General features: G+C 35.8%; 1 protein-coding gene across 1 annotated transcript in view; it reads right to left on the bottom strand.

The window, feature by feature from the left end:
• Positions 1 to 12,886, bottom strand: part of NPAS3 (neuronal PAS domain protein 3) — a 488,908-nt gene that overhangs the window by 359,178 nt on the left and 116,844 nt on the right. Inside the window, 1 exon segment of the mRNA XM_032213697.1 lies at positions 8,289 to 8,365. Within this exon segment, the coding sequence (XP_032069588.1) occupies positions 8,289 to 8,365 (77 nt within the window).

Below are 12,886 nucleotides of genomic sequence, written 5' to 3'. Positions count from 1 at the left end.
ATTCTGACCCTTAAAGTGTCAGATTCAAAGTCCCGGCCATAAATTTCCATGTAGTTAAACACCTGCATAAGAAAGGAGGGAAGGCTAGTAGAATCCCCCTTAAAACGTACAGGCAAGGGAGGGATTTTAGCCATTCGATGTCTTCGGGGGGGAGGTCCTCTTTGATCAGCGAAACCTCTAGCCGCAGGGGGAGACGCGGGCCGAGGGGGGGGGAGAATCCTGGCGTGGGTAACGTTGCCAGTTTCTCCAGTCTCTTTCCTCCTCCCCCCTTCTCTCTTCCAAAAATGTTTGACCCCAATAATCAGGTAATTCACTCCGCTGGGGTTTTCTCATCGGGCCCCGGTGCTGATAGCCTCTCCATTCTCCTTCATCGCCCTCTCTGCTTTCCCCACAGTACCTTTGGCTCCAATAGTCAGGGACTTCACTCGCCTGAGGTTTTCTCACAGCACCTGGCTCCAGCGAAGTTTGTGGAGGTGGTCTTTGGGTGAGCCCAGCATTCCAGCTTGTCTCTATCTCTCTTTGCCCCGCTGAAATTGACCAACGGGGTGGGGGGGAAGGTTCAGGCTGACTGGAAATTTGCAGTTGAAATAAATCTTCGTGCAAAGGTCGGTCAGACGGGCTGGGCTGGTGTAACGAAAGGTCGGGAGGTCCTAGTTCACTGGAATCCCCTCCAGCTGCGCCCTCCTCCTCTCTGGTCGGAGAAGACATTCTTTCCCTTCTCGGTAGACGTAAATCTCCTGGAAAGGGATATATTCAGATCTTGCTTCTTGTCAAGGCCCACTCCACTCCATAATTAGGAAAGAAGACTAAGAGACTCCATGGGTTGGAAATCCAAAGTACTTTTACTAATTATAAATGGTAAGCGAGCAGTAGTGAAGCAAGATCTGAATAATATGGCGCGAAAGCAATTGATATATAGGCAAACCCGTTCCCCCCCCTTAGGATCAAAGCTCCAGTCCAATCATAAGTCCTTCAAATGTCAGGTGTGAGATAACTTCAAAAAGACAGGCCGAAGATGGAATGTGTAGGCCGTTGATGCAGGCGGGAAACACGTACGCATGCGTAATCCCACCGACTGGTACATCCTAGAACATTCCTCCAGCACATCAATTAAATCCCTCCCACATACACGCCCCCCCCTCCCCGTTTCATGGCAGCTGAAGCAACAGCAAAGCAGAAGCTGACAGTAACATTTCAAAAAAAAAAATCCAGGTGGTGACAGATATGGTTGGGAATTGTCTATTACTAATTTCAAAGATCTGCTGGCCTTGCACTAGGAAGCAGAAAGTTTGTTTGGAGAAGTTTGTTTAGGTTTTTTTTTTAAAAATCCCCAAATTCATTCCAGTTTTCCATTAGGTCTTAAGGAAGATAATTTTACTACACTAGGTCCAGAAATGCCAGTACCTTCCCTTTTTAAAGAAAATGGGAAGTAAGAGGGCACTGGGTTCAGCAAATTTAATGGCATCTTCAATCTACCATAGAGTATGCCTCTTTTCTTTCTAAGATTAGGCACTGATAGCAGAGGACCAATGGCGATGAAAACTTTTATTATCATAACCAGAAGACAAGAATTGGGTCCAAAGAAATGTGTTCTATGATTCAGAATTGCCTAAAGTATCACATGTTCTGCTTCTATCTAATTACCATATACACCTGAATATAAGCCCATCTGCAGATAAGCCAACCCTCAAATTTTTCACCATGAAAAATATGCTAATCACAGATAAGCTGATCTGCATTTTTTCATAGTATTTCGCTTAACATTTTGAGGGTCAGCTTATCTGCAGATGGCTTATTCATGAGTATATACAGAAAATACCGGTACTTAAAAAGAAGCATTGCTATGTATATTTCCAGATAAACCTATCTGAGGATAAGCCAAACTTATTTTTTGGCACCTAAAACTTTCAGCAACAAATATATATGGCATCTGCTAAATAATTTGAAAATTAAGATGCACATTAAATTTACAATGTCTAATTTACATGTTATTTCTGAAAACTGAGATTTTTAGAAAGGAAGTATGCATCCAGAAATTATAACATTTTAATCATTCTAAAATAATATTCCCAATTTCTATTCCATATAAAACCTGTTTTTTGAGGAAATAATAAATGATTTTACATTGTCAATGTTTTAAGTAATCTACAGATGTTTTCAGGGCAAAATCAACACCTAATGAAGTTTCCCTAAAAACAGCATTGTTGATATAGCAGGGAATAAGAAAATAAGAAAATCAAAGAGGCTGCAAATAGTTCCCATTTCTATTCTTGGGTCTGATGTAATATAGATTTGATTATGGAAATCTCAATTCAGACAGTATCAACCACTGCTGAAAATATATGTACCATGGTTGCCACATAAAATACAGGTTTAAAAGGATGTCATATCAAGTCTGTATTTAAAACTATTTTAAATTTGACTCTTGGAAGAGAAAATACAACAAGGAAACAGGCAAAACCCAACAGCAGGAGTCGGCAATTAATTTTCCCAGGGGGCCACATGAGAAACTGGGACTGTTGTGGAGGGCTGCCACCATTACTACCACTGCAGGGTGGACAGGGACCATCAAAAGAGCCGGTGGTGGCCTGTGGTTGCAAAATGCCCAGATCTGTCCTATAATGTTCACTGAATATATTAATCCTGAGCAGAAACTACACCATTTCTGAAGCAACTTGGGAAAGAAAATGTGCCCTTAATTAATCCAAACCATACTACCTAGAGGCTAGGGTTCCTCAAACTCTTCAACTCATTAACCCCTTCAAGAGGATTCAGATTGTTCATTGATTCCCACTCTTTCATTATATGAATATAATTTAATAAATGCTACTTCAACTGTGAGTTGTTCCGGGATGCGCACCGTCGAAGGGCTACTCAGAGTCAAGAACAATTACGTAATTACAGGAGGTAATTATGCTCAACTGATGGTCATTAAGCTCCTCTCCCAGACTATAAAAGAGACTGCTTGTGCCATGCCCTTCTTGCAGAAGTCAACGCTTTGACTAAAGAGAAACAAACTTGGCAAGCTGGATTGCTGCCAGAGTTTGTTTGCATTGCTGTCAAGGTTTGTTGGACTTGCTGCCAAAGTCCTTATCTATTTGTTTATTTGGCTTTCAGCCACCGAGATTCTGGTCTTGTTAATTAAAGGACATTCCATTTTATGCTTGTCTCGGCTTTCGTTACTGGACAGAGGAGGGGGTCAGAACAGGAATCTTCTCAAGTTTTAAGAGTTTCAGGAATGGCACTTGGTTTTGCTACCATTGACACTATGTCTGAATGGGCGCCTCCCTTGTTTGTGGGATGGCTCCATTTTCTTGTATTTTACCTGCACACAAAACCATTCAGGAAGCACTTACTGTGGAAACTGATTAATTTGCTGAGATGGATTTAATTGCTATTCTTTCTTTATATTAATGTTTTCATTGTTTTTTTTTTAAAAAAAACTGTTTATGCTCAATTGTAATTTGCTTCCATATTAATTGTTTTTATTATCATTAGCTACCTTGGCTCAACGTCATTCGTATTAGCTATCTTGTGCTCAAATTTAGTGGAATGAGAGGATAGTAATTCAACAAACAAACAATTTCCAGGAGAAGGATTGTTCTGAGACAATTATTTACAAGGACTGTACAATGTACTCCACAGTTCATGCATAGTTCAGATAGACACCTTATACTTTCTCCCTGGGAAATCCAATATACAGATTCTTTTAGCAACTCACATTTTATTGATATGCACTTTTTAAATTATAGAGGTGGATTGATGGTTGGATAGAAGGTAGGAAGGAGGGGAAGAGAGATAGCAAAAGGAGGAGGGAGGAGAGAAAGAGAAAAGAGAGAGAGAAAGCAAGAAAGAGAAAGAGAAGGAGGGGTGGGTGGGTATATTTTCATCTTTGGTTACTAGAGTGCTTCTTTTAGCCTTCACTGATATCATCTTGTTCATCAACTCAAGCCTTGAAAAGCAAAGCACTGGGAAGGAGCCTGTTAAACATGCTGTTCTAAATAATATTCAAAAAATCAAAGCATCTTTTAATTCTCTGTTTTCCTCAAAGAGGGGAATGCATCACATATGCTGTAACCTCTATATTATATTTAGTTGTGTAATAAATTCATTTACTCGTACCTCTGTACTTAGGTTTCATGATAATTGCCTAGAATCTAGATTGTAAATAGGAACATTATCTTTGTGTCCCACTTTTATTCATAATTTCAAACAACTTTCTAAATGATTATTTCTCTTACTTAGCAGTCATAATGTATGGTATATCAAAGTATTATTTTACAGATACAGGAATCATGCCAACATAAATAATATCTTGTTTTTTAAGCACCATTGTACTTTTGCCACATGTGTAGTCATTAGCAAAGTTATGGTGGTGTATAAAATCAAAATCATCCAAAGATCCACACTTCATAATGTCTACAATTTAAGTAGCAGTACAGTAAACCTCACTTGATTGTTTTACAGTATAACATTCTAAGATATGCCTTTTGGTTTAAGACATTCAAAATGCAACATTTAAATATGCAGAATTATCTTGAGTTGTTCATATGTGAACTTAAAAGCCATGCAACACAGGAAAATTAAGTAATTATGCCTCCAAGTTATTTACTGCAATTAAGCTCATTTATCATATGCAAATTAGTGCAAACTGGTCTCATTAGTTACTAAATTACTCAATATGAGCTGAACAATGTAGCACTCCAGTTTGTAATGAAAAATCCCTGTAGAGGCAAGCAGGATCAATTAAGCTAATTTGCATATGCAAATATATAGTCTCACTTTTAGTTTCCCCATATTTAATCTTACGTTTTCTGGTCATTCTTGATTATATTAAAAGGATGAGGTCAATCAATGTCTTCATTGTAATCTTAAGTCTTTATACAACTTCATAAAGAAAAAGACTGCAAATCAGATTGCCTATTTTTGTATCAGCGCATTAATCTATTTTTCATAGAATAATCAAAATAAATGCCATGATCCTATATTCTTAGTTTATTTTTTCTTAGTTATGGTTAATACATTTTACCTGACAGTGAAGACAAAGTCAGCAAGATGTTGGAACAAAAACTGAAAAAAGTGTATATTGGTTAATTACTTTATTTTCAACAAACTTTTCCTACTATGAATTTAATCAGAGTTTTTCAGTTATACTGTGTGTGACAATTCCTTTTCCTGGTATTATGTTATTGAGTCATATTCCTTTGACCCAAAGATAGCTGACTTCAATTGTTGCTTTGATTATATAATTTGTTTCTGTCACACAAAGAAACAAAATGTATTCTTTGCATCTCTTTACTACAAAAGATACAGGATACATACTTAAGCTTGTACTGACTTTCTCAGGGACATGGAAGTACTCTGACAACATTGTAAACTTGGATTTTCAAACAAACTTTGATGCCCATCAAAAGCTCTTGAGTAAACATAGGAATCAAGAGATAAGACATATTCTTTTATAGACTCCTAACTGAATGCAAAGGACAGGAATGAAAATTCTGTTTCCTCAATAAAGGAAATCTCTTGAGATCTGTTCTGGGAAGTATTTTTTAACTTGTTCACAAACAATCCTGACTAACGAGTAAGTATTATCCATGGCCAACTTTCTGGATGATACCAAACCTTGTGAAGATGGAGTGATTGTGCTCCAGACAGATCTCTTTAAACTAAATGAATTATCCACCAAATGGCAAATGTGTTTCAATGTAAATATAAAACATTTATATTTATATGCTGGGGCTCAACCAGCTATTGTTTCCCCTAACTGGATCTGAGCAGTCCGTAACTAACCAGGAAAATTATCTTGATGGGGTCATAATAGATTGCTTAATGAAGATGTCAACTGAGCAGCAGCAACCATGAATAAGAAAAAGTCCATGCTAATGTGCATCAGAAGTAGATTAAAAAAGAAAACAGTCCACATTGTAATGTCTCTGTGATACCCTCATCTGGAATACCATGTACAAGTTCAAGTCACGATATTTGGAAAAGAAGCTGAGCAAAATTCAAAGGAGAGCAATCAAAATGAAAGGTAAGGGTAAAAGTAAAGGTTCCCATCACACATATATGCTAGCCGTTCCCGACTCTAGGGGGGCGTGCTCATCTCCCTTTCAAAGCTGAAGAGCCGGCGCTGTCCAAAGACATCTTTGTGGGCATGTGGCCAGCATGACTAAACGCCAAAGGAGCATAGAACGCTATTACCTTCCCACCAAAGTGGTCCCTATTTTTCTACTTGCATTTTTACATGCTTTCGAATTGCTAGGTTGACAGAAGCTAGGACAAGTAAGGGAGCTCACTCCGTTATGCGGCGCTAGGGATTCTAACTGCTGAACTGCTGACCTTTCTGATCGACAAGTTCAGCATCTTAGTCACTGGGTCACTGCGTCCCTAATAAAAAATGAAATGAAAAGCGACCCCCTATACTTTTCTTATAAGAAAGCATTAGAATATTTGGAGCCTGCACCTTACAAGAATGGTGAACAATGGTGATTAAGGACTACAAGGCACACGTAAAACTTTCTCAAAACATTAGGACCATGAGTCATCCAATGAGGCTGGATGGAAGAAGGTTCAGAACAGACAAAATGAACTCCTTCAGGCAACACACAATTAACCCATGAAATGTATCACTATGTTGCAGTGATATCAACTATATAGAGCGACTGGCCAAGATCACTCAACTGGCTTTGTGATCAAGCAGGACTAAAACTCAAAGACTCTCAATTTCTAGCCTGCTGCCTTTATTACTACACCAAACTGCTTTCAAATAACTTAGATGGCTTTAAATGGAGATTGGATACATTCATGAAGAAGTCTATCAAAGGATACCAAGACCCAAAGCTACTTCTAGGTTGGGGGCAGCATATCTCCAACTAAAACTTGCAAGGAAATAATGATGGCACAGTCATAGTCAAGATAATTCTTTTTGTTATGTATTTATTTATTATAAATAAATTGTTATGTATCTATTATGAATAAATTTCTATGTATTTATTATAAATAGTTATTTATTTATTAAATGTATATGCTGCCCATCTATCAAGCAAGTGTGGATGGCATATACACTTATTAAATAATAAAAATATGTTTTTATGTTTTTATGTACATGATTTTATGTGCTCTCCAAACTCTCACATTATTTTTAATAACATTATGATTCATCCCACAGTCAGCCAGATGTTTAGACTTGATTTGGCATTTTTATCCCTCTTCAAGTCCTTCCCAAGGACTTGGGATAGGCAGATGTTATTGCTTGATGATGCTAAAGGTTATTATTGTTATAGTTGATTGCATAGTCATTATAATTAATACTAGTGATAATAATCCAACAACATCTCCTTTCCTCCTTCTTCAGAACAGACTGTAAAACTGTATCAAATCACATTCAACTAAAGCCAGGATAAATTTTTGAAATGTATGCAAAATATTGTTATGATCACACACAAAATAAAGCTATTCAAGATAAATGTTTAGCAAGATCATATGCATAAGAAATCTATAAATTTGACAAATAACAATCATTACAATCATCCTGGTTTTCTTGAGAAACTTACTTTGCCAATCATTTTGTTAATTATTGTTCAACAAGTCATCAAAAATATAGCAACAAACAATAGGAACCTTATCAAACAATGATAGAATACTCAGAGAGTTGAGAGTTGAAACTCAGAAAGCACCTGAACTCAGTCCTTTGTTTTTTTAACTTAAAGCAATATTTTCTTCTGGATGCAAAGTAATCCAAATGAGATTCTACTTCTACATCTTGTGAACAACATGAAAACACATGGCTGATGCATAACATTTATCACAATAATGTCTTCAATAGATACTACTAAAATAAATTTGGAGGAACACTACATTGTGTTAAAGGCATGTTATCTTTTAAATGAATAGAAATATCACAATGAATACAACAGTTGAAGCAATAGTGCTAAAAAACTACAATAGGAGGAGAAAAATGAAAATCTACATGTGAACAAGATTAAAAAATGTTTTTCACAAAATAGTTAATACTTAAATATATACAGACAATTTGGGAAACCAACAGCTATTGCACAACATAATACAACTTATGTGCTGTATTTTAAATTATTATAGTAAAAATAATATTTGCCCTCCCTCTCTCATTAACATTCTCTTAATCATTCACTGGAAAAAAAAGAATATGCAAACAAATCTTCACTGTATAGGCTCTAATAGTAATAGCAACGTCCAAATATTTGACAGGTGTCCTATATCTTGCTACTAAACATGTTAAACTTTTTTTTGTGCAAAGCCAATGCTTTTACCTGTAAAATGTGACTTCCCAAATGTGACTCAAATACGTCAGTGGCAAGGGCACTGGGGCTTCTCCTGCGCTGGGCACCTATAACTGAATAAAAAAGGGATTATGTTGCAATCTCTGTACATTTAGTCACAAAGCATCCCAATTTAGGTTATGATTATTATTATTCATTAATATTTTTCTACAATCTTAACATTTGAAAAACTAAAATTAGGGAAAAATTATAATTCTATGAAGAACAAGGAATCTTAATTGTCCACTTTATTTCTTTCTGTGGAAGACTGTATTCAAAGGTTGTTCAATATTCCAGACACAGGTCACTTACACATGTATCTCCATAATCAAAATCAATTTATACAAGTGCAAGAATTTACCTAACTTGATACAAAGTTGAATGATTATACTCAAGCATACTTATTTTGCTATTGTTATATTGATCAGTTATAGAAGAGAAACAGAGCATTCTTGAGACTATAAGCATCTTTCCTTGGTTGAGCAATATATCCACCTATGGAAAAAAAATCACAGAAACAAAAGCCTAAAGTTTTTTATTAGCTTGATTCTATCAGATGATTTTTGGGAGGGAGAAATAGAACTCAGAAAATTATAACCTTGAAAAGTTAATAAAAATATATCCTATAAAACAGCTTTAACCTTTGTTTGAAGATGTACACTTCAATGACAGCACTGTCAAAAAGAGTTTTAGGACTGCAGGAAATAAAAATATAGAAGAAATCCAAACAATAGTACTGATAAAAGAGAATATCTGTAGCTCTAAAGTTGCTGAAAACAACATTAGCAAACTAGGTAATATCTTCAGTGCAAATAGTGCAGTTAATATTTAGTAAGTCAATATCAAATATTTTTTATAATATTTTATATTTTAAATAAAATTTTATTTTTCTTAAAATAAGAAGGAATATGTCCAATCTTGCAAGCCAAACCTTAGGAATATTAAATCTATGGTTCCAACATGAGACATGTCAGTCCAATGTATGTGAAAATATTAATTCCTCATTTACAATATGATCATAAATAAGAATTCCCCTGCTGTTTATGGCAACACCAAATATTTACCAATGTATGTCTCTTGTTTTTCTTCTGGTATGGATTAAATTATAAAATTTGCTTTGTGTTTTTTTTAAAAATTCCTTTTTTAAGATTGTGATTCTTTATATGTGTGTGTTTGTGTGTGTGTGTATGTATATGTATATATGTATATGTATGTATATGTACACACACACACATACACACACACACATATATGTGTGTGTGTGTATATATGTATGTATGTATATGTTTTTTATTTTTAAACAAACATAGACAGTCAAAAACATAACATAAAAACATCTTCCATTACATACATAAGATTCTTCCCTTGGAGAAATGTGGGCAACTAGAAGATGGCAAGCTATTGGAGAAATGACTATACAATGAAGGAAAGGACATACATACATACATACATACATACATACATACATACATAATTTATACACACATACATACACACTATTTGGTCATCTAATGCAAAAATGTAGCACCTGGAGTTTTGCCAAAAGCTGTTCTCCTTTGAAATCATTTCTAAAGCAAATTCTCTTTCATCAAGCTGAATGAGAAATGACAGGGAAAAAATGCAGAATGTTTCTGCCAAAGACTACTATATGTCTGAAACCTGGGTTTCATGGAGCTGTAACCAAGTCGTGATGGTAGGTTAGAAAAAAATACAATGTCTTCCCTGGGCCTCAGATTTCCTCTGCCGCAAGTCCATCTTTTCTGCAGTTTGTTTGCACAAAATACATTGAGATGGCTACTGAAAGTGTTTCTTAGATGCTATGGATAAACATTTGTTTCCACACATTCCTTATTTAGTTTCCTAAAATTGTTATGTTTTAGTGGTGGTGGGAGCAGGGAATTAATCAAAAGCAGGTACTGCCAAATTTAAAAAGTATCAAACAGTTCTAAAAGTATAAATATGTTACAATAAGGAATTGCACTAATATCTCTAACAATGCCAAAGAACATACACAAATGAACCATGTTACACTCATATATCTTGGTTTATTGTAATGAAAGATTCCTATGTCTCACATCATATAGTACAAATACCCATTAGAGTCAGAAAAAAAGAGCTTAGTAGATACATGCTGAAATGTAAAAGATTATAATGTTAATATATGCAGCTATACACAAATGTAGCATGAAGTAATATATAGGCAGAAGTGAAGTACCTTCCTACCTCCAGAAACAAAATTAGATAGCACAAAAAAGCTTCCTTTATTCCTGTCAGTATCAGAAAGATAATCCTTTTAATACAGAGCTCAAATACATGTGTGGCCTTCCAATTCAATGCAGGAGAATTGTTAGCACATTGACTGGTCCTTTCTTGCCAGTAAACAGACAAAATCTTGTAAACAAGAGAGCTCAGGGTATATGCCCTCAGGCCTGCATGAAATTGTTAGATTGGAATAAATCTTCTATATCTGCAAGTTTACTACATCACTAGAAGAAATATTTTTGCAAAAGCTCTTATTTTACACATAGTGAACCCAGTGACAACACTCATTACTTAATGGCAAACACAACAAAGATGTACCTCGGCCAATCTGTTCAGTATCTGCTACTGAAAGCAGTGCAGAGGTGGTATTCAGCCGGTTATCTCCGGTTTGGGTGAAGGAGGCTCCGCCCTGACATAATGTGCAAGCATTGTGCATGTGCAGAAAGCGGTGTGCATGCACAGACGCACCACGTACGAGTGGTGCATGTGTGCGCTCACATTTGTGAACCGGTAGGGAAGGTTAGTGAATCCTACCGCTGAAGTTGGGGGGGGGGGTGGAATCAGCCTGTGATCATTGATTAAACTAGCAAGGAGAAATTTTAGAGAAATGATTTATAGGAAGCATATGCATTATCAGTACCGAAAGACATATGACATCCACGAAGAGTAGACAAGGGATATTTTGGATATTCCTCTTAATTCCTTTACAAGAAACACTGCACTTTTTATATCAAGCAACAAATTTCCTGCTGGAATAATGTATTACCCTGAAACTTAGGGAAGTTAAATGCTCTAAATCCAACATTTTGTCATCTTGATTTCAGAAAGGAAAGTGTATTTCTTGTTATTTGCTATACTTAACATGATGTCATTTATTAACATAAGGATAAAAGTATTTTTTTTAAAGATGCCAAAAGCTTTGATTTAATGCAACACAAAGAGAGGTCAGCCAGTTTCCAATGCCCTGAAATATGATTCCATTCCTATGATACTAAATATGTTTACAAAACATTATGTTAAGATATTTAAATTTTAATATTTGGAGCAGTGAAGAATTGGACAATGAGTAAGAACATAAAGTTATAGCTAATCGGTTAAAGAGAGCTAGCCACTACATGAGGTAACTTGAGCTGTGATTGGTTGCTGGAAATGAAAAGGGGGAGTTTCCTTGTTTCCCGTATTTTTCCTTCTGCGTGCTGTGTGTGCTCTTTGTAATTTACCTCATGATATTCCTGCTGTGTTGATTTATCCGACAATGCTCCTGTTTGCCTATCTTATTAATGTAAATATATTTATTTATATAAAACTGCAAGTTCATGTCATTGTCTCTGACTCCATTTGGATACTCACTGCGCAAATTCCCTGACACATTAGTAGGTGCAAAAAATAAAATAAAACACCAGGCCTTATCACTAATGCAGAAGAAAACTGTGAAATCTCAAAGCCTAAGTCAAAGTTCCATCCAGCCAAAAGAGTATAGTTGGGTCGGAGACAATGAGAAGCTCTAGAGAAACAGAGCATGGGAGAGTTTTTAATGATTTTTCACCTTTAAAAATTAATTTGACTGAATCCCAGAGGGACTCTTGTCTAAGCATATATAAATTTACAATATGGTTTGCCTGGAAGTAAACCTTACTGAACTCAACGTTACATACTTTTGATATGCAATGATCATGGAGAAGGCAGAGCAAATTGGTAAGGAAAAAGAGAAGGCTGGGTTTGCCATCAACCATTTGCTAATCCAATCATCCTGACTGCCTATGAACTTCGCTCTCCTGTTTATAAAAATATTAAAACACATCCCTACATAAATGTTTAACTGTTTACTCCAGTCGTGGCAAAATGAATTGCACAGCACATTGTATTCAATTAACTAGAATTGCCAGAAAATAATTTGTGTTGGTATGTGGCGGTGCTGGAAGACAACAAATTGTGTTCTTTCCTTACTTAAGATCTTTCTCCATGAACCCAAATCCCCATAATCAAGCATAAAACAAACATGGTCAAGAAAATCCTTTCTTCTTTTGGTTTGTTGAAAAAAGCTCTCAGCTCTCAGTTTAAGTTGCCTGTGGAAACTGAATATTTGCTTAGGAAAGCTTTCTCTGCTCTCATACAACAGTGTCCAGGGAAAAAGGACAGGATATTAACATCAAGTCAGAATGCCACTATATAGCATCAGACTGCACTAGCTTGTAAAGAAAAAAGTCTAAATCTGTTGTCTTGATTTTTTTCCCTGATCCCTAAGGTTCATGTTTATGACATTTGTAACATCTGCTACAAATGCTGAGGTAAGTCAGGCACAACCTTATTACTTCCAATCTAATGCT

The sequence above is a fragment of the Thamnophis elegans genome, chromosome 1 (assembly GCF_009769535.1).
Source record: "Thamnophis elegans isolate rThaEle1 chromosome 1, rThaEle1.pri, whole genome shotgun sequence".
NCBI classification, from domain to species: domain Eukaryota; kingdom Metazoa; phylum Chordata; class Lepidosauria; order Squamata; family Colubridae; genus Thamnophis; species Thamnophis elegans.
This window is presented reverse-complemented; position numbering and strand designations above follow the sequence as displayed.